This window comes from Heterocephalus glaber, unplaced genomic scaffold (genome assembly GCF_053883595.1).
Source record: "Heterocephalus glaber isolate CG9 unplaced genomic scaffold, H.glaber_assembly_v1.0 deba00001744, whole genome shotgun sequence".
Taxonomy (NCBI): Eukaryota; Metazoa; Chordata; class Mammalia; order Rodentia; family Bathyergidae; genus Heterocephalus; species Heterocephalus glaber.
In genome coordinates, this window is record NW_028258450.1 from 5,429,902 (window position 1) to 5,451,002 (window position 21,101).

General features: G+C 59.9%; 3 protein-coding genes across 4 annotated transcripts; 1 reads left to right on the forward strand and 2 right to left on the reverse strand.

Moving 5' to 3' along the window:
- Window positions 1-1,887: 1,887 nt before the first annotated feature.
- Window positions 1,888-2,648, reverse strand: Pth2 (parathyroid hormone 2). The gene is made up of 2 exons (XM_004866934.4): window positions 2,517-2,648; window positions 1,888-2,080 (listed from the first exon to the last, which is right to left on the reverse strand). Exons 1-2 carry the CDS (start codon window positions 2,639-2,641, stop codon window positions 1,906-1,908), a joined length of 300 nt encoding a protein of 99 aa, XP_004866991.2. The 5' UTR covers window positions 2,642-2,648; the 3' UTR covers window positions 1,888-1,905.
- Gfy (golgi associated olfactory signaling regulator) lies at window positions 2,643-7,337 on the forward strand. 2 transcript variants are annotated; one of them, XM_087200659.1, is made up of 6 exons: window positions 2,643-3,691; window positions 4,012-4,209; window positions 4,803-4,922; window positions 5,095-6,280; window positions 6,385-6,558; window positions 6,971-7,337. In XM_087200659.1, exons 4-6 carry the CDS (start codon window positions 5,116-5,118, stop codon window positions 7,168-7,170), a joined length of 1,539 nt encoding a protein of 512 aa, XP_087056785.1. In that variant the 5' UTR covers window positions 2,643-3,691; window positions 4,012-4,209; window positions 4,803-4,922; window positions 5,095-5,115; the 3' UTR covers window positions 7,171-7,337. The 2 variants fall into 2 exon arrangements, with proteins under 2 accessions (XP_087056785.1, XP_087056784.1); XM_087200658.1 differs by lacking the exon at window positions 4,803-4,922.
- Window positions 7,338-7,542: 205 nt separating this feature from the next.
- Window positions 7,543-17,851, reverse strand: Slc17a7 (solute carrier family 17 member 7). The gene is made up of 12 exons (XM_004866933.3): window positions 17,662-17,851; window positions 13,315-13,567; window positions 11,968-12,086; window positions 11,629-11,743; window positions 11,465-11,552; window positions 11,226-11,312; window positions 10,994-11,136; window positions 10,098-10,247; window positions 9,847-9,979; window positions 9,244-9,354; window positions 8,988-9,115; window positions 7,543-8,911 (listed from the first exon to the last, which is right to left on the reverse strand). The coding sequence occupies exons 1-12, from the start codon at window positions 17,721-17,723 to the stop codon at window positions 8,618-8,620; spliced, it is 1,683 nt and encodes a 560-aa protein (XP_004866990.1). The 5' UTR covers window positions 17,724-17,851; the 3' UTR covers window positions 7,543-8,617.
- Window positions 17,852-21,101: the final 3,250 nt, after the last annotated feature.

Below are 21,101 nucleotides of genomic sequence, written 5' to 3' on the forward strand. Positions count from 1 at the left end.
TCCCAGCTAAGTCGCACCTGTGTTCGGCCTTGGAAGATGGTGTGGCCCGGTTACTGTGACTAGGGGAGGCATGGTCACAGGCACAGGAAGTCTGCGAAGACCAGGCACGGTGGGAAACAGACCCACCTGCAGGGGTTTGGTTTGCTTTGGTTTGGTTTTGGTTGTTTGTTTTTCTTGCAGCCTGGGAAGGATTTGAGGGTGCATTGTGGTGGGAAGTGAAATAAAGAGGTGGGAGAAAGTAGAGTAAGGGAAGAACCCAGGCGGGTTCCCAGCTGCTAGGCCCTGGAGTGGAGCGAGGTCAGGAGAGCTGTACAAGCACAGCAGGAGAAGAGCGCCGGGCAAGCAGCGACTGCTCTAGCTGTGGAATCCCATGTCTTCCTAGAGTAGTGGGGAACCCTGCATCTTTGAAATTACACACATTTGGATTCCATTTATCCTTCTGCCCCTTGCTGACAACTTGAGAAAATTACTCCTAACTTTAAATCTTGTTTATTTGTAAAATTAGGCCAACTCCCCGTGGTTGTAAGGAATACTTATTCCTTCGTTATTTCGTACCGGGGATCGAACTCTCCACCTTGCACTTGAGAAGCAGGCGGCTGCACCACTGAGTTAAATCCCCGGCCCTCCTTCGTTATTTCTGAATGACTGCGGAGACAGTCCCGCCCCCACAGCCTAAGGACCAATGAGGGAAGATCTTGCCAGCACGCGCCAGCCACGCCTCTTTACGTGAGGTCCAGCCTCCTCCCTTTTAGACCATTCGGAATACGGTCCGCACGAGCTGTGCCCCTACTCCTTGTCTTCCAGGGCACGAGTGGAAGCCCTCCGCGTCCCGCCGGGAGTGTGTGGCTGGTCAGCGTTGAGGGGCGGGGCCTCCAGGGTGAGAAGCGGGTTCTGATTGGCTGCTTCCTCGCTTCTTGCTTCACCTGCTGCCCAGGTGACTCCCCGCCCCCGTGCCAGCCTGGCGCCCCCTGCTCTCCCCGGAAGGTCGCAGTCGGAAAACTCTGAGAACCAGGAGGAAAGGCTGTTTCTAATTAGGATTTTTCTGCGCGTCGGGCTGTGCTGAAGCACTGTACAGTACAGGGTCTGGCTTAATCCTCGTTACAGACGAGGAAAAGCAGGCGCAGAGAGGCTTAGAAGCTGCATTCCTAGGGAGAAGTCTAGAGGCCGATGAGGGGTAACAGCAAAACTGAGAGAAAATGAGGGCTGAAGGAGAGAGAATGGAGAGCCGAAGGCAGAAGGAAACGAAGTCATGAGAAAGCCAAGCAGAGAAAAGAGGCAGGGTGCTTAAAAAGGGAAGAGTTTCGGAGACGAAAGAGTCGAGAGGGGAAGCAGAGTTGTCCAGAGGGCCAGGGAGGACACCCAGAAAGGAAAGAGACCCAGAGAAGGGGCGGAGACGCAGAGGGGGACAGAGACCGTGAGGTGACAGAACCAGAAACGGCAGAGACAGACGCGGTGCAAAGGAACAGGTCCAAGGTGAGAGGAACTGAGTTGGCTGGGCAGGACCAGGTCCGGAGGGAGGAAGGAAGCTGGCTTCCAAGAAAGAATTGGGCCGGGCGGGGGGGGGGGGGGGCTCGGTTAAAAGCTGGGTATGGTGGTGCACACCTGGCGTCCAGGCACTCGGGAGGCTGAGACAGGAAGATCGGTGCTAAATTGAGGCCAGCCTGGGCTACATAGCGAGACCCCGTCTAAAAAGGGGGGGTGGAGGGGCCGGGGATTTAACTCAGTGGCGCCTCGCCTGCCTCGCAAGCGCAAGGTCCTGAGTTCGATCCCCGGTACCGCAAAAAATAAAAAAATAAAAATAAAAAAGGGGGTGGGGACGGAGGGGCGTGACGCCAAGAGCGGCCGGCGCAGACCCCACACAGAGGCACAGGAGGCGGCGCGGGGCGAACGGTCTTTATTGGCGGCTCAGGGAGCGTCCAGCAGCAGCAGCCGGTGCATATACGAGTTCAGCCAGTGGCGGCGCTCGAGGGCGGCCAGCAGCCGCGCGCGCTCCCGGAAGGCCGCGTCGTCCGCCAGCGCCAGGCTCCGCCTCGACGCCGGGGTAGCCGGACCGGCCCGGGCCTGGCGGGGGGTGCGGGGGCTGCGCGGAGTCGGGGCGGCCAGGTTACCTCGTGCCCGGGCCCCGCCCGCCGAATCTCCCTGCGGTCGGACTCGGAGCCCGGTTACAGCACCCGGCGGGGGCTCTGCCTCCCCTGCCTTTGTCCCCCACCAGTGCCCCTCTGCTCCCTCAGTTCGAAGCGCCGTGAGGACCCAGACCGAGTCCGCCCCGAGCGCTCAGCTCGCGGCCTGGCACAGTCCACCGTGCAACGAAATGAGTCGGTGTCCAGTCTCCGCCGCTCGCCCACGTCTGTCCTTGCACCCTTCTCCTGTCCATCCTCCGCCCCCTCCCCTTCTCCCTCCGCGCCTGCCGGACTCTGGCCTCCCCTCCCTGGATCCCAGCCCTCTCTGGGCCTCTTTCTTGTTCCCTTTTCTCCAGGTTCCCTCCCTCCCATGGGAGTCCTGGGCCTGGTACCTACCTGAGGACCCCCGCGGGGGGCAGAGCGACCCCTGAGGCGGTGAGGATGCCCCAGGGCGCAAGCAGGAGCAGCAGCAGCAGCAGCAGCGGCGCCCGGGGGCTCCCGCACACCTGGCGAGTCTCCATCACCTGTGGGGAGAGGAGGGGCTGGTGAAGTCCTCGTCCGAGCCCGGATCCCGGCCCGGTCCCGGCCCGCCTTCCGCCCACCCCCAGGCCACCCGCAGGCCCCTACCGCGCAATGGGCTGGGGAGGCCGCGGACAGCCCCCTTATATCGCCTCCCAACCCCCGCATGGGCAGTGACGCAGGCCGGGCCGGGGGCGCGGGGTCACCTCCCCCCAGGCTCATTAAGAGGCGCTGGCGGTAATGAGGAGCCGGGGGTGGGGGCCCTGCCACTGCTTGGCCGCCACCAACTAATTGGGACCGTGAGCTGGGACCTGAGATGAGGGAGGGGAAGAGACAGAGGTGGTCACAGGGGGTGTGTCAGAGGGATAAAAATAGAGGCTGTGGAACGACTATGAGAGCACAAGTCAGAGACAGAGAAAGAGACAGAGAACAAGAGAGAGGAAGCACTAGTGACAGGAAGAGACACAGAGGGGAGGGGTAACCAGGAGAGGAAGGACAAAGGCAGACCAGGGAGGGGAAGGGGATTAAGAAAGGGAGAGCAAGAAAGGAGATAGAGGCAGAGGGGAAAGGCTCTCAGACAGACAGAAGGACAGAGGAAGGACAGCAGCCCCGCCCAGAGAGAACAGAGACTGGAGAGCTGGGGAGGGAGAATGGGCAGAGGCAGCAAAGAGCACGTGTGTGGCAGGGCTGTGAGGACAGGTGACACGACAGGCAAACTCAAAACCTCAGAGAGCCTGGGACAGACTGTTAAGTGGGGACACAGTCAAGGACCCTGAGTTCCAGGTGGGAGTTGGAATATTGTGACAATAAAGCACAATCCACACACTGACTCTTAGGAGGATTTTAACTCATGACCTTATGCTTTCGAGGCAGGCACAGTGCCACTGAGCTAAATCCTCAGCCCCTGTTTGTTTTGTTTTGAGACTGGGTCTGGCTATGTAGTCCAGGCTGGCCTTGAACACACAACGATCCTCCTGCCTCAGCCTCCTGAGTGCTGGGATTACAGGCTTGAGATCCCCACACCTAAAAGGAGACTTCTTCACACACAATGGGTATGTGGACAAAGGTCAGAAGCCGTAAAGGGTAGGGGCAATCCGGGCCATGGGAACCTGGACTTCTAGTTCCTGAGAGAAAGGAGACAGAGCTTGGACTCCTAGGCCTAAGAGTGGCTGAGACCAGGGCCCAGACTCCTGGGTCTGAGCAGAGGGGACTGGAGACTGAGGCTCAGGGCAGCTAAAGTAGGAAGTGACCAGGGACTTAAACCCTTGGGTCGGGGAGGAGAGGACAGAGGACCCTTGGTTTCAAAGACAGTTTGTGTGGGTGACATCTTCTCCCCACATCATCCAGCTTGGAACTCCCTTCTCCACCCCAGAGGCAGTGCCGTTCATCTCTGCCCCTTTAAGAGACTCAGTGCGTTGCTAGGCTCCCAGGATCTCCAGGGAGGGGGTCAGGTGCGTCACCTGTGCACCTATGGGACCCTCTGCTGCCCCGCCTGGAGCCAGTCTGCAGCATTCACCTGTTTCTGCATCCAGCTCCGTTCACTGCTGCTACCTTGGACCCCCCTGAACAGGTAAGAGACCCCAAGCCCCCAGCACCGCTGTCCCATACAGGCATCTACAGCCTCCACCTCCACCTTCCCACATACCGTGCCTGAGTTCAGAACAGCCCAGGACACTGAGCATCTGCTCCGTCCTCAGTAAACAGGGAGCCTAGAGTTCCACCCACACCAGGCTTCGGATCCCCAGCCCCTGTTTCTGAAGGACCCAGGACTCAGGGATTCCAAACCCCTTCTAACTCAGGGTCCAGGACCAACACCCAGCCCCACTTCCCTCAGGCCTTACCACTTGGAAAGCGTGGACATCTGAACACCCAGGTTCCTAACCTCCGGAACAAGCAGGGATGTAGACCCTCAGCCCCTCTCCCTAGCGGGCTCAGGAGTCTGAACCCCCAGCAACCTCCACACCCTCAGAGCCCCAGCGCTTCCTCCTGAGCCTTCTCTGTGTAAACAACCTTGAGTCTAGGTGTCCTGGGGGCCCTGGGAGAGGAAGGTGACCCCTGTCCCCTAGAGGTCTGACACCCTCCAAAGCTGCAGTCCAGGATTTGTGAGGGCTTGGAAAGATATCATACTTTTCCAATTTTTCTGGCATCCCTCGGGGAAACAAGGAAATTATCTGCGCCTTGGAAGTAGCCGGCGCCTTGGAAGTAGCCGGCGCCCCTGCGTCCCTCGCTCTGCTACTGACCCGGAGTTCGGGCCGTTGCAGAGGGGCTCTGCTCCCTTCCCTGGTGCGAAGCTGGGCCCTACGGACAGGTCCACCTGGGAGCAAACTGGTGCATGGAGAGGACTCCGGGGAGGGCCCCCCGGGGGGGGGTCCTCTGGGGAGTGGGCGGGGCCTCGAAGTGGGCAGGACTCCGAGAGGCTTTGGCTTTAACCTTTCCTTTCCTTTTCCCCTGACAGCTAGAGGCATCTCCCAACACTATGAAATCTTTCAGTCCGATCCTCTTCCTTCTGGTCTTCTTCCTTGCCCTCCTGGGCTCCCAGGCGGCACCTTCAGCCCCTCTGCCCCTGGGTTCTGACTTCCAAGGGATGGGCCGCCCCGGAACGACCTCCCCCGGCGCTTCTGAAAACGCCACTGGAGACGGGCCTAACCCACAGCACCCTGTGACTGTTCCTCCTGAGGCCCCGAAGATGCCTCATGCAGTTTCCCCTGAGACCACCCCCCTTAATGTCACTGAGACCCCTAGGCCTGATCTAGAAACCCCACACCCACAGTCTCCTGAGACCCCCCAGCCTGGCCCACTCACAACCTCAGTATCAGAATCCCCGGCCACCCCCCACCCTAACCCCTCCCAAGCAACACACCCAGAGCCTTCTGAGGAGACCCCCGACCCTGCCCTGACAGACACTCCACACCCCGGATCCTCTGAGACCCCAAAACCTAGTCCCTCAAAAACGACACCCCCAGAATATCTTGAGACCCCAAATACTAACCCTATGCAGACCGCACACCAAGAATCCACAGAGATCCCCAGACTTAACACCACTGAAATCTCACGTGTTAAAGGCCCTGACCCCACCAAGCCTCTTGACACCAAATCTCTAGAAGCCCATGATCCGGACACCGCTGAGACCCCAAGCTCTCAGTTCCCCCTGACCGTCCGTCCTGAGCCCACTGAAACCCTGCACCCAGAGACCCACAAGACCCATCACCCCAGCCCCACCGACACTCCCCAAACAGAGCCTCCCACAACCCACCACCAGGGTCCAACCAAGACCCCAAAAACTTCTGCCCTTGAAGTCTCCACTAGTCTCCACCCCGAAACCCCTGGACCCTTCAAGGACACAGCCACTGTACTCAGTGAGCTGCAGCCCAGTCCCCAGGCAGACACCCGTGCGGGCCCCCAGCCTGACCCCTCTCAACTGCCCACCCCAGATTCTCCAGCGACTCTTGAGACAAAGGCCCCCCAAAACTCTGACCCCAAAGGGCAAAGCACCCCTCTGCCCTCAGCCCGGATTGTGGGCCCCCCTGCTCCTCCAGAGCCACCCAGTCAGCTGCTCCCTGCAACTCCTTGGGCTCCTCAGCGGCGCAGCCGAGGCGAGAGAGTGAACACTATCATCGTGGTGGAGCACGTGAAAGAGACCGGTGAGGGGAGGAGCGCGAAGTGGATCTGAGGGAGGAGGCCGGGCCGCACCCCAGGTCTGAGGGAGAGTGGGCTAGGATCTCAAATCACTGGGCTCCTCCCTCAGGCGTGACTCTAGTGGGGCGCCCACGCGGCTCGACTGGAGGGGCCCTGTGCCTGTTCTTTGCTGGGACCGGGCTTTTGATCTGCATCTTGCTGCTGCTGTGGTGTCTCTACCGGCGGGCAGCCCGGCACCGGCCCTTCGCACACCACCGGCTCCCGGACAGCGGAGACGAACCCGGTAAGTGCTGTGTTCCCTTGAACGCCCCGCCTTTTTCCCCATCCTCGTCTCGATGGACATTTTCTGGCTCCAGAAAAAAAAAGTACAGGTCCGCCATCCAATCAGCGAATGACCCCTCCATGATCACGTCCGTCCCTAATGATCTGAGATGTCACACAAGCGCCCAGGTCCGGCCCCAGCCCAGGTGAAACCAGCCCAGAGCCCAGAGCCTCCGTGGCTGCGAGCTGACCCACCCCACCCGGGGCGCACTGGGCGCCCCGGGCCCCGCCCCTCGCCTCAGGCCCCGCCCCTCCGCAGTTCCCTTCGCCTCCTCCACGATCTGGATCCCGTCAGGGCTCCTCATTGGCCAGAGGCCTAGCAGCGGGACCGGCCCGCCGAGGCTGGGGATGACTCCTCCCCTTTGCTCCCACAGTTATGCACCTGGACGCCCCGAAGGACCCCTACAACCTCTACTTTTATGCGCCAGATGCCTGGGTCCCTTCGCACATCTCCACCAAGCAGCCGCCGCCCACACCCCCGCTGCCACCCAAGCTGCCCCCGCCGCCCCGCGGGGGACGCCCCCAGCGCCTGGAGCCGCTGTCCCCTGATACACTCCCCAACAACTTCGTGTGAGCCCCTTCCGGTCCCTCCAGGCCTGCACATTCCCAAGAGGGAGGGGACTCTTGGGTGCTGTCCTCCTGGATGCTTCGCTACTTAGTGAGCCTCTTGGATATAGTGTCCAGCAGAGATGCTTTCCTGGCAATCGGAGAACACCGCTGAATAAACCCGATGTCCCCATGGCTATGCCTCCTCTGGCCTGGGGGGGCGGGGGGGGTCCCACTGGGATTGGAGTCTGCTGGGATTGGGACTGACTTTCTCTTTGGAGAAAGGAAGGGGCTAGGAGCTGGGATGCCTGGTCTGAGGGAGGAGGCTGGGCCAGACCCCTGGTCTGAGGGAGAGGGTGGGGCCCAGCACTCCTGTGACCCACAGTCAGTGACCACTCAGTGTACACCAAAGCATTTTATTGGGAGTGGGGCTGGGCAGGATTTACAGTCACAGAGACAGAAACATCAAGACACAGCCCTGCCCAAGGATAAACACCCCTCTCCCCAGCCCCCTTCTCTTTCCTGGGATTCTGTGTCTTCTACCTATGTTCCCAATTTCTAGACTGAAGGAGGGTTGTGTGAAAGGGGAAAAATCCCAGACTTTTAAGTCATTTAGCCCCTTAGGGACACAACAAATGGCCACTGAGAAACAGGGTAGTCTGAAACCACCCAGAGAATAAAGTGCAAGGAACTAGGCAGGAAAGGGGCATCTCAAAACCACCAGGGGGAAGTTCAATGGTGGTGGCTTCAAACCACTGAATTAATAGACTTGAGCAGCCACTACTTAGACCTGAAAATTGTATCAGAGAAAGTGCACGGGGTGGAGAGAGGCATATTGTTAAAACGGCCGTTTTGGTTGTTTCCCCTAGGCATGGCACAAAGCTAGGGACAAGATGGGGGAACCTGGTGCTTCAGCAGAACCTGCTGGGGGTGGGGGCTTGAAACCGCCATTTTCCCTCAGAAACGCTGGTGAGAATCAATCCCTGGAATGGCGGGGATGGGTGATTGGTTAACCTAACCTGGGAGATGCAGAACGGAGTCAGGAGAGATTTGGAACTTCTAGAGGACGACCTTGAATTTTTCTGAGAGGGGGCGCTGAGTAATCTCAGGGATCAGCCTGAGAATCCCTAGGATCAGAGGAAAGGAGGAGTTGCCTCAAAACCACAACAGTACAGGTTGGACTGTCCATTCAAATAAAGCCCTGAAAGGAGAGATTTGAAACCACTGAGGCAGCACAAATGAAGAAGGAAACTTTAGAGGAATTTGGGTATCCTTGAAACCGCCAGACTGCAGCTTCACTACCCCTGAGAGGCAGTTGGGAAGGGAAGAGGTTCTGACATTACTGGGATGGAGGGAGAGTGCTTCTTAGGCCTGAGGCAGAACAGAGAGGACTGGGGTCCCGTGACACAGTCACTCAGGCCAGAGATGTATGGAGTGGAGGTCCTGGAAACTGCCATTCAGTGGGAGGCACATGGTCAGTAGTCCCGGACAGGGGGTGGGGGCCTTGGGGGCTGAACTGTGCTGTGTGTAGCCCCATAGGAAGGAGGTGGGGCAGGGGGAGCCCCAGGAGGCTCAACCTCATCCTCCATTTCACTCTCGTCGCTGCCAGCCAGCTGGTCGTGGCCGACGAAGCCACACTTCTCCTCGCTCATCTCCTCCGGCTCAGCCCACGGCTGCTTCTCCCCGGAAGCGAAGACCCCGTAGAAGATGACGCCCCCGTAGTGCACCAGGGAGGCGATGAGGAACACGTACTGCCACTCCTCCCTCGTCTGTGGAGGACCACAGGGGTGGGGTCAAAGGAGGGGACAGCGAGGCGGGGTGCAGCGGGAGCTGGCAGGCGCCTACCTTGTGCTTGGTCATGGCCCCCACGATGATGGGGCACACCATGCCGGAGAGCGTGCCCACGCCGTTGGAGATGCCCATGAGGATGCTGGCGTAGCGCGGCGCGATGTCTAGGTGGTTCACGTTGAACCCTGGCAGGAGACAGGCAGGAGGATCACACCGGGCCCTCCTGACTCCCTCTTGTGGGTGCACTCCTTCGAGGCAGAGAGCGCCGTCCGGAGCTGACCAGAGCCCCCAACTGCAGATCTGAGCTTCTCACCCGAGATGGCGAAGCCGCTGAAGCCCACTGCGAGTACCAGGAAGGAGATGGCGACGCCCTTGGAGTGCGAGTAGCCGACCACCAGCAGCAGCGTGGCTTCCATGCCGAAGCCTGCAGAGAGCCGGGTCTACTGAGCGCCTCCCAGGCCTAGACACAGATCCCCCCTTCCACCAGCCCCGTCCACGATCCCCAGGCCGGCCCGCTGGAGATCCAGGATCCAACCCCGATCTGTGCACCTTCTCACCTTTCCTCTCTGCTCCCACTCAATAGGCGGCTCGTCCTCTCAAGACCCCAACTCATAGCCCCTTTCTCCCTAGTCCGTGCCCCGCTCTGCGCAGCCCGGTGCTGGCCTCTCACCCTTACACCCTCAGTTCACTCAAGCGGTGGCCTCAGCTTGACGCGGGGCGTTCGGCTCCGTGCAGCCCCGCCCTCACCCTGGCTCCGTCCAATCAGCTTCGCCCTTGACCAAGGCTGTGACCACTCCCCACCCCCTCGGCCCGCCCATTGGTTATGCCCCCTCCCGCCGCGTGCGCTCTCCGCCTGAGTAGACCCAGGCCAAAATTGGGGTCCCGCCCAGGCCACGCCTCTGCCACGCCCACTCACCTCCGCAGTTCATCAACTTGCGCACGTTGGTGGTGGACATGATGCGGCGGCTCCGCAGGAAGTCGGCGATCTGGCCGCCGATGGGCACGATGATTGTCATGACCAGGTGGGGCAGCGCCGACACCAAGCCCACCTGCACAAGCAGGGCACAAGTTTGCGGGCAGGGCCTCAGGGGCTGCCACTCAGGCCTCGGCTCCCTGGGCCTCCATGCAGGCCCCGCTCCCGTCTCCTCTCCTCCTGCTGGGCCCTACCTTGCTGATCTCGAAGCCGAACACTTCTTCAAAGTAGGCGGGCTGGGAGATGAGGAGCAGGTAGAAGGTCCAGCTGCGGCAGAAGTTGGCGACGATGATGGCGTAGACTGGCATGGACGTGAAGAAGCGCCGCCAGGGGGTGTTAAACTTCTGGGGGTGGAAGGGGCCGCTGAGACAGAGCCCAGGGCTGGGGACTTCGCCAGGTCCCTTGGGGACCTCACTAGACTCGAGCAAAGACCCAGGGACTCTGATCTCATGAGACCTTAGGGAACCAAGGGCGTCGGCCACATCACATCCTAGGCAGTGTCACGTCCATGACAGTTCAGGGATTCGGGGCTGGGGTCTGGCTCACCGTGACCCCTCAGGCTTGCGGGTGTCTGGGCCCCACAGTAACCCACGGGTCCCATAAACGTGAGCCCAGGAGTCTTTCTCTATTCCATCGTGCCCCTTAAATGAAGCCTCACTCACCCGAAGAAATAGCAAATCCCCATTTGTTGCCTTTTGAGACAGGGTCTCCCTATGTGTTCCAGGCTGGCCTTGAATTCACTATGTAGCCCAGGCTGGCCTGGAATTCGTGGCGATCCTCCTGTCTCAGCCTCCTGAGTGCTGGGATCACAGGTGTGCACCACCACGTCCGGCCACATTCTGATCCCTACATTCTAACCGGGTCTCTTCTGCTTTTAACCACGCTTCATCCGTGCTTCTAACTTCGACCACCCTTGACAAGCTCTCCCCCACCGCGCGATATCGAGATCTCAGGTTCTAGCCCCCTTCTCTCTGGGGTCCAGTGCTGTCTTCTCTGAGAGTCTGCAGGAACCCGCCGGGGCCTCCCCGGGGTCCAGGCTCCACCCCGGCTATCCATTCCGCCCGCCCCGCCCCGCGCACTCGGCCCGGACCTTGAGGGGGTTCATGAGCTTGGCGCTCTCGCCGATGGCATCCTCGATGTACTTTCGCTCCTCCTCCGAGATGCTGGGGTGCAGGGCGGGGGACTCATAGGAGACTAGCAACCAAAACAGGTACCAGAAGATCCCGAAGCTGCCTGAGGGGTCAAGAGGGGGACGGGAGCCAGGTGATGACAGGTCCCGCTCCGCCCAGAGCCACCTGGAGACAGGCGTCCAGGTTCCTCACCGTAGACGTAGAAAACAGAGCTCCATCCCGAATACTGCACCAGGACCCCAGCGAGAGGCATCGCGACCACTGCCCCAGCGTAGGAACCTAAGGGGTTTGAGGGTGGACAGAGAACGCGCCCATATTCCCCGGATCCTGGGATGAGGACCCCCAGCCCTCGCCTTTCCGGAACACAGAGGTTCAGGCCACGGCCCCCTCCTCGCTCTCAGGAGCTATGTCCCATTCTCCCTTCCTCTCACCGCAAAAGGCTGTCGTCGCCAGACGACTCCGTTCTAAGGGTGGGGCCCATTTGCTCCAGATCCCGTGGCACGCGGGGTACGTGACTCCCTGGGAAGGAGAAAACCCAAGTTAACGAGAAGAGGCGGGGGCGAGGGCGGGCCGGGCGTAAGAGTCTGGGCTTTACCTCTACCAACCCCTGCAGGATCCTCACGAAGATGACACAGCCGTAGTGGACGCGAGCGGCCGACGGAATCAACATGTTTAGAGTGGAGGTGGCCACAATGGCAAAGCCGAAAACCCTGATTCGAAGGCGGGAGAGAGGGGCCCAGCTCTCCCGCCATCCCTGGGACTCTGCCCTTCCTGCGACTCCACCTTCTCGGTGATTCCCACCTGCCACAATCGCAGGCTCCGCCCCAGCCCCGCCCCTCCCGTCTCCTCGAAATCAGACCTCCCCCTTCAAGCTCACACTGACTCCACCCACACAACTGAAGCTCCCGCCCACATTGAGACCCCACCATGGTACCTGTTGGCTGCGAATTTTTGGCAGATGAATCCTCCAGGAATCTGGGTGACAATGTAGCCCCAGAAAAAGGAGCCATGTATGAGGCCAACAGTTTCTGGATCCCAAGAGAACTGGGCTTTCTGCGGACCAAAAGGGATATTAAACGAGCCGCCCTGCCAAAATTCTGCCCTCCACCAACCAGCAACCCGCAGACGTAGCACCTCAGCCAATCAGCGGCAAGGCATCCCTCAGGCCTCCGAAACACCTGCCAATCATGGCTCGCGCCATCCGCCTGTCAGAGTCGACAAATTGCTCTTCACGTTGCTAGGGCCGGTGCTAGCACCTTAACAACGGGGCCTGTGGCTGCCTAGAAGCCTGGTGTGGCCTGCTGCCTGGCCTAAGGGGCCCCTCCCTGAATGTCCCGGGCCCTATGCAGGGTGGCTCTCTTTTTCCATTTCTCTCCAGTTTATGAACTCTCTCCGGGTAGGGTGAAGGCAGGGACGAGAATCAGCTAAATTAGGGACCATCCTGATTGGAAGGAAGCAAAGAATGGGATTCAGGTAGGCCAAGAGTGAGGCTTCTACAATACTGAACTTAAGAGTGGAGAGGCCGGGGATTTAGGTCAGTGGTTCTGCTCCCTGCCTTGCAAGTGCAAGGTCCTGAGTTTGAGCCCTGGCATCAGAAAAAAAAAAAAAAAAAAAAAAAAAAAGCCGGGGATTTAGCTCAGTGGTTTCGCCGCCTGCTGCTCAAGTGCAAGGACCCAAGTTCGATCCCCGGTACCAGAGCTGAAGGGTAGGGTTTGGGTGGCAGTGGAGCTTCAGAAAAGCCAGGATCAGCCTGGCCCACACCTGTAATCTCACCTACACTAGAGCCGGAGGCAGGAAGCCAGCCTGGGTCATTTAGCGAGACGCTGTCTCAAATTGAAAAGGGTTAGGGATGTAGCTCAGCAGTGCAGCGCTTGCTTAGCACGTCCAAAGCCCTGGTTCCATCCTCAGTACCTCCAAATGGAAGGCGGGATCAAAATGCAGGAAGGAATTTGAGATTGGGATTAAGTAAATGTGACCCAGGGACCTGAGCGTGGGGCACAGGCCTGAACAAGATTGCTGGTAGTTTTAAAATGGAATGGAAGTAAACACATAGGGCACCTAATGCTGGGGCATATGTTTCTAAATCAGGGACCCGGAAATAGGGGCGGTGCTTCATTTAGATCAGGGCAGAGTTTAAGAAGGGAGGACCCTGAGGTGAGGTCAGAAATGAAGGGCAGCACGGGTGGGCGGGGCCACGAGGCGGTGGTGTGGAAAGGGCGTGGCCAGATCAGCGAGCGTGACATCACCGGTGTGGGCGGGGCGGGGCCCCGCCCGCAGCTACCTGCACCACCACGTGGCCCCCGCGGTGGGTCGTGCTGTTGTTGACCATGGAGACGATGGCCACGCCCAGGTTGCAGCGGATGCCAAAGCTGATGCAGAAGCCCAGACCACTCATGATGGCGATAATGTAGCGGCGAGGGAGGCCAAAGCAGGTGCAATCCACCACCGGCGGGTCCCGGGTCTGCGTCGTCACCGGGCGCCCGTCCGCGCTCAGCTCCAGAGTCTCCGCGCCTTCTTGTCGCTTCTCCAGAAGGCTGCGGCAAGAGTCAAGGACTCAGCAGCCCAGGCCCCCAGCCCGCTCCTCCCGCGACACAGGAGTCCATGGCAAACTCTTCTGCTCTTCAAGACCCAGAAGTCTAAGCCCGCAGCCTCGTCCGACCCGGAAGCCCAGGTCCCTGGCTGTTTTCTCCTCCCGGGATCCAGGAATCTTGACCCCTAGGTCCACCTCAGGAAATCAGGATCCTGGCCCCCCTTTCCCTCCAGTCCTGTCATCACTGGCTTTGGGATCCAGAGCCTGCGCCCCAACCCCCACCCCAGCCCAGTCTCTCTGATCCTAGTCTATTTGAAGAAGCAAAAGGTGCTAAAGAGAGGCCTCAGCAAAGGTGTCAGAAGAACAGCTGCTTCCCAGCTGGTCTGCTACATACTCGGCTCCTCCGCTGCCCCCAGGGCAAGCCCTGCCCGCTGTGGGCCCAGGTGTGGGGCTGCCATCAGCTGGCGCCTCCCAGGCCACCCGAAGTCCATCCCAGGGATGTGGGGTGGGGACAGGGCAGCAGGCCCAGGAATCCGGCAGCTCAGCCTGGGCATCCCTGGGGAACCAGGAGTTCAGGCCATCAGCCTAGGGGGCAGGGAGGGAGAGCTGCGGGAGGTGTCCTGGCAGGGGACAGATGGCCCTATGAGGGAGGTTGGCTCATTCCCCAGCGTGCCTCTCGCCTCAGCCCCTTCTGCGTGCAGGATGGAGCCTGAGATGATGGATGAGGCACTTGGAGGCCACCTCAGACCCAGGGAGAAGCTGAGGAGAGAGAGGGGCTGTAGGGAAAGGAGGGTAACAGAGATGGGGGGCTCCACAGAGACCCACAGAGACAGGGGCAGAGACACAAAAGCAGGGAGAGATGGGAGAGCCCCAAGGGGACTGAAGCCCAAAAAGAGTGGGACAGGGCTCCAGAAAGGGGCAGAGACCCAGGAGGAGACAGGGAGATGCTGAGAGGTAGGAGCAGAACCCCAAGGCAGCAAGCAGACACAGAGGGAGAAGAAGCACACAGAGCTGAAAGACAGAGAGGTGAGGAGACAGGAGATGCAGGCTAGGGACAGGAAGTGTGAGGTGTGGCCCACTCCGAGGCGAGGCGAGGCGAGGCGAGGCGAGGCGAGGCGAGGCGGGTAGGCAGCCAGGGTATCGGGCTGGAGCCCAGGAAGGGGCTGGAACAGATGGAGGAGAGGGAGACTGGGACGGGGGAGGAAAGAACAGCCAGACGGTCTGGGGGGAGGGAGGTGGGAGAGATGCTAGCAGAAGGCCCCTCCCCACCCGAGGACCTAAGGAGGTGGAGGGGCAGTTAAGGAAGGGAGGTAGGAGGACAGGGAGGAGTGGATGGAGCCGGGGGAAGAGGAACAGGAGACCCTGAGAGGGGGACAGAGGCAGAGGGAGAACAGAAGCCACCAGAATGAGTCCTACAGGGGGACAGGGGCTCCCCTCAACCCGCCATCAGACTATGTCGGCCAATGAGATTAACTGATGACCCACAATGCTGTCAGTGACATTGGACCCTGAAACTTAAGAAGTGATGGCAGGGCCGGGGATTTAGCTCAGTGGTTTCGCTGCCTCCTGTGCAAGCGCAAGGATCCAAATTCAATCCCCGGTACCAAAAAAAAAAAAAAAGAAGTGATGGCAGCTCCTGGAATTCAACATTCACTGCTTATGAGCTGGGATCTCAGTTTTCCACATCTATAGAATGGGGACAAGAGAAGACATGCAACTTACTGAAGGGGAAGGTCAAGGTGACAGTAAGATAAGAAGACCAGGAGGGCGGGGGATTTAGCTCAGTGGTGCTGTGCCTGCCTCGAAAGTGCAAGGCCCTGAGCTCAATTCCCGATACCAAAATAAAATTAAATTAAATTAAAAATTAAAAAAGACCAGGGATACAGAGGGGAGAGCCTGCAGAGAGATCCCTTCCCTGCCCCCACATACTCAGCTCAGGCTCAGAAATTTGGTGCTGAGGAAAAAACGACATCAGGAGAGGAGAGGTCTCCATTGCCCTCTCTCAGGATCTCTGTCCACTCTCCAGGTTTCTGTCCCCTTATGTCTTTTTTTGTTTGTTGACACAAGGTCTCACTATGTAACCCAGGCTGGCCTCGAACTCACAGAGATCCTCCTGCTTCATCCTCCTAAGTGCTGGGATCACAGACATGAACCACCATGCCCAGTGCCTTTATGTCCTTTTGGTTCTCTCTTATCTTCCCAATGTGCAACTGAGGAAACTGAGGCTCAGAAAGCAGAAGTGATGTGGCCAAGGTCATGCACGAGAATTGCTATGGGGTCTGGTCCTTTCCTGGCTCTCAGCACAGTCCCAACAAGGACCTGGCTCCTCCTCCTCCTGCACCTGCTCCCCTCCGTCCTTGCCCTAAGTCGCCCTGGGCTCCCGTCTGTTTCCTGGTCCGAGAGAGTCCTCCATCTCCAGGAAAATCTGCAGCCTCTGCCCCAGGCTTTCCCCAGGGAAAATCAACCTGGGTTGAAATGATGGGCCTCCTAGTCAGTCATAGGTTCCCTTGCTCCTAAGCTGGGCCTCCGTTTCCCAGCTTGGGGTTTGGAGGGTTATATGGGACCTCGTGCCGTGTCCAGTGGAGGGCTCCCCCCGCCCAGCCATCAAAGGCAACACCCCCAACCCCCTTTGGCTGACAGCCCTGCCTGGGGCTCTGAGCTCTGGGGTCTCTGGGCCCCAGGGGCCTCTCAGGGGAGGTGAGGGTGAGGCTGTGTCGGACACAGAAACCCAGACCCAGATGGGCCGCTGAGAAGCAGAGCCTGAGGAAGGGACCCAAGCAGGGCGTCCCGCTGCTGCTGCCGCCCCCCCAGCCCCCGCCGTCTGCACATCTCTCCCGCTCTCCTGACTTCGCACTGATGTATTTTGAGAAACTCGTGAAAGGAGGCGAGAAAAAGGGTGGGGAGGGGCTGGAAAATTGGAAAAGGAAGGGGTGAAGTTATCTCAGCTCCCCGTCCCCACCCCCACCCCGCGCCATCCTCCCGCTCCCCCCTCGGCCACCTCCTCCCCAGCCTGACTCTCGTCTCTCGTGTTACGAGAGGGTGGGGTAACTTGGGACCTAGCGGGTATTCTGCAGCAAGCAGGACTCATGTTAGACTTAGGAAAGGACTTCGGTGGCCTAGTGAGATGGCACGAGGGTCCCCCAAGGTGGGGCCAGGGCAGTGGGCCAAGGGGACAGGGTCGGAGGCCAGGGCAGCAGGGGCTTGGTGCTGACTAGGCCATCTCCTCCCTGCTCTGTGGCCAGATATTTTTAGGCTTTTCCGCAGCTGAGTAATTTCTCTGACTGGGAGCCAGAGCTGGGGTGGTGTCCGGACTACCTGTGAGGGACACCCAGGTCGTTGGGGTCATCGCCCTGGGTGGGAGGAAGCCCCTCCAGCTCTAGCCTGCATCCTCTGGGACGTCTGTCCTGTTTCACGGGCCTAATTTTTCACCCTGCAACTCCCTTCCCCCACCCCGGGACCCAGGACACCCTGATTTCTTCCTCCCAGCTTAACCCCCCTCAAGCACAAGGGCCAATGGGCCCCAATCGGCTTTAGCTGCAGATTAAACGCCCTGACAGACAGAAACTCAGGAAGACCTGGAGAGAGGAAAGACCCGGGATGAAGACAGAGCAACCCAGAGAGAGCCACAGAGATAAGAGACAGAGGGGGACAGACCTCAGGAAACGGGCCTTGGAGAAGGGGGGTGGGCAGAGGTTCTCAGGCAGCGGCTGACAGAGATTTAGTGACAGCAGTGGCCAGAGAGCCGGAGGGAGGGGGCAGAGACCAGAGAAATGGGAAGAGACATCCAGAGACAGGGGTGCAAAGGTCCAGAGGGGGCACAGGGAGACCCAGACAGGCGGACAGAGACGAGGAGGAGGAACGTCCAATCCCAGAGGAAGAGCGAGCCGGAGTGGGGTGAGCTGCAGAGAACTGAGCGACACTGGCCCGGAGCGGACCGAGGACCGCACCGTCGGACCCGAGCGAAGACCGGGCGGATGGGTGGATCCGGCACGCACGCGCTGCGGGCACCGCCTGTCCCTCTGTTCGTATGTCCGTCCCCGTGTGGGGCTCGGCGCCCCGTGACCCTCACTCTTCCCTCCCAGGATCCCCCGGGCTCACCGGTGCAACCTCCCGAGGGCGCGACCCGCCAGCTTCCGAAACTCCTCCTGGCGGAACTCCATGGTGGCCGCCCCTGCCGAGCGTCCCCCACCGATCCCCCCGCGCGCGGGCCCGGGCGGCCGCGTCCGGGTCCCCGGGGTCTGCCCCGGCCCGGCCGGCCCCGCAGCTCCGCTCGGGGGGAAGGAGGCTGCGAGTGCCGCTGCCCTGGGGCCGGCGCAGGACTCAGCGCCGGGGGCGGGGCGGCGAGGCCCCGCCCAGTCCTCTCCAGACCCCGCCCCTCGCGTGCTAGACCCGCCCCCTTCACCGCCCCCAGGTCCTGGCCCTCCCCCAGCCTGTCCATCCCCGGACCACACCTCTAGGTTCTCTCGGAATCGCAGTGCTCCCACTTGAGACTCTTCCCCAAATTGCCCCCACGTCCCATCCTCCCTAGGTCCTCGCACCTAGATTTCCTCTTTTGACCTGAGTTTTCTCCATGAGAGATTTGGGGCCCCCACTTCCAGCCCCCCTAATCTCCCACTTTCCATCCCCGCCAGTTCCGTCTTCCTCGGTGCTTTCTTCTGCGTTTCATCCGCCCAGTCCCACCGCCCCCCACCCGTACCCCCAATTCCGTGTCCATCTCGTGTTATCTCCACTCCCACGTTCTCATTCAGACTTCTTCCTCTTCTGCAGGGAACTCTTTCCCTCTCAATTCCAGCTCTACTTCCACCCATCCTTTGTTCCCTCTTTTTCCTCCCTCTGCCCAATTTCTCCACCTTTGGGCTCCATCGCTTTCTCTTTGAACCCCACCGCCCTTCTCGGCAGGTTCCCCACTCCTGCCTTCTCTCCCTGAGTTTCATTCCATCCCCATTTCCTTCCTTCTGAACCCCATTCCCTACAGCTCCATCCACCCCAACTGTACGCGGCCACCCCATAGTTTCCTCCCGACTCGGGGTTCTCGCCCTCTCCTCGGGGATCTGCTTGTGTGGAGTTCGGAACCAGCCGTATCTGATCCGCCCTGGGAGTCTGTCCCCGCCCCCCCCCAGCGCCGGCTCCGCCTTCTGCGTTCTGTCCCCGCCCCCAAATCCTGTCCTCGCCCCCTAGATCCTCTGGCCCGAGTCCCGTCTTCGCCCTCTGGGATCTGTCCCCACCCCTTGGGGCGTCCGAGTTCTCTGGGGCCCTGGGGTCCGTTCTCGCCCTCTGAGCTCTGGCTCCACCCCTCCGATCCAGCCCTGCCCTCCTCTGAACCCCGCCCCTGGGTGGAACCCCGGCTCTCTCAGTCGCCGTGCTCCGCTCTGCCCTGCACGCCAGCCCTCGTCCTGGGTCCAGCCCCCAGCAGCTTGCTCCTTTCCCACCGCCTCCCCGCGCCTGGCCGCAAATGCATTTGGGATTAAATTTTCATGATGCTGCCCGCGAGGGGGTGAGAGGAGCAGACTGCGCGGCGAGTGGGCGCCGAGGAGCCCGGAAGCCGCTGACCGCCGTGGCCTGTCTCCTCCAGCCTGGCCTGGCTGGATCCTTGGGTCTCACAGTCTTGCCTATGTTTGAAAAACCCCGGATCCGCTGGGAGAAGAAGGCTGCCGCCCTGAGGACGAGAACGATGGGGCCCGGAACCCTCGGGTCTGAGCAGCCGCGGAACCGCTCACGCGCGCCACCCCGTGGCAACAGAGTCCCGCGCTGAGTGCGAGGGCGGCGACAGCCGGGGCTCTAGGCCAGGTGTGCGGGAGGAGCAGATGGTGAAGAGGAGGGAGTGGGAAGGGGGCCCCGCCGATGCCAAATCCTGGTCCTCTCCGGAACCATCACCATGGAGACGGAGAGAGGAGGAAAGGACCCAGCCCCACGCTTTTTCCGGTCCTGGGAATCAGTTTCTAGTCGGCCGAGGGAAGGTCCCCGCCGAAACTACAAGTGCCAGAGACGGCTGGGTTTCACGATCGGGGTTCCATTCCTACTATGTTTGTTCTGGAGAAGGGCTGCTGGGAGATGTAGTTTTCGGAGCCGGTGAACGGGTCACGTTGCGCCCTCTGGTGGACACTCCGCGCATTCTGCATCCGGCCGACCCGTCTTATCTTGCCAACCTTTTGCCCCCAGTTCCCTGGGCTCCAGCCACACTGGCCTCCTCCCTGTTCTTCAACATTTACCCTGAGGTTCCTCCGCTCCTTTATCCCTAGAACTCACCACGGAAGGAGGGCGTTGGTAACCATTCAGGAACCCAACCTACTATGTGCCAGGCACTGTCCCACCACAGGATTCTCATTCATCCCAGGAAGACCAAAGTATGAAATCCGAGCCAGGCTTCGTGGCGCGGACCTATAATCCCAGCACTCTGGGAGGCTGAGGCAGGAGGATCAAAAAGTTGGAACCCAGCCTGTGCAACCTGAGATCCTATCAAAAAATAAAATGAAGGGGGCCAGGGATTTAGCTCAGTGGTTCCGGCACCTGCCTCGCAAGCACAAGGTCCCAAGTTCAATCCCTGGTAAAAAAATAAAATAAAATAAAATAAAATGGGAGGGCTGGGGATTTAGCTCAGTGGTTCCACCACCTGCCTTGCAACTGGAAGGGCCCGAGTTCAATCCCCGGTACCAAAAATAAAATAAAATGGGAGGACCAGGGATTTAGCTCAGTGGTTCTGTCACCTGCCTCAAAAGCGCAAGGTCCAGAGTTCGATCACCAGTACCAAAAAATAATAAAGTGGGAGGAGAGTCTGTAGCTCAATGTAAAGGTCTTTCCCTCAATCCCTAGTATCGAAAAAACATATGAAGTTGGAAAAGTTTTCCAGAGAATGTTCCATAAAAGGGCTGGGGAAAGGATGCTAGGTTCAGCCCTGTGGGAGAGCATGTGTGTTGCACTGGAGAGGTCCTAGGTTCCCTCCCAGCCGCAAAAGGAGGAGGGATGGGCCTGGGGGTGGACAGGGGTGTACCCCAAGTAGAGCCAGGAGGTAGGCTAGGGCTGGTGGCTGAGGCCCTAGAAAATCTGGTGTGGCCGTGATCCGGGGCAGGTTTCCAGGAGCTGGGAGTGGGGGTCACACTGTGCATTTGGGGTCACTGAAGAGACCAGGAAGTGCCTGTTGGGAAGGAAACCCTTGCACAGGGCTGAGGACAATCAGACTTCCTGGGCGAGGGGACCACAGGATGCCAGGTGGAGGGACAGCAGGAGCTCTGTGCAGTCCACCCCAACCCCAGTACAAGGGACAGGTCATTTACAGGCCGGAAGTGCTCAGCTGAGAGGCTCGGACTTCCTCCTGGGGGTGCTAGGGAGCCCCAAGGGCTGCGACAGGAAAGGACAAGTTCAGGCCTGGAACCCAGGAAACCAGCAAGGGGAAGGAGTGGAGACTGGAAGGTAGGGCACAGGGTCCACAGGGAGAGGGAGAGGCCTGAGCTGGGGTCTGGACTTTTAAGGGACTTGAGGCCCAGTGTCCTCTTCCTGCCCATTTCCCGACCGAACCCCCCATCCCTAGCCAGAGTCAGAAG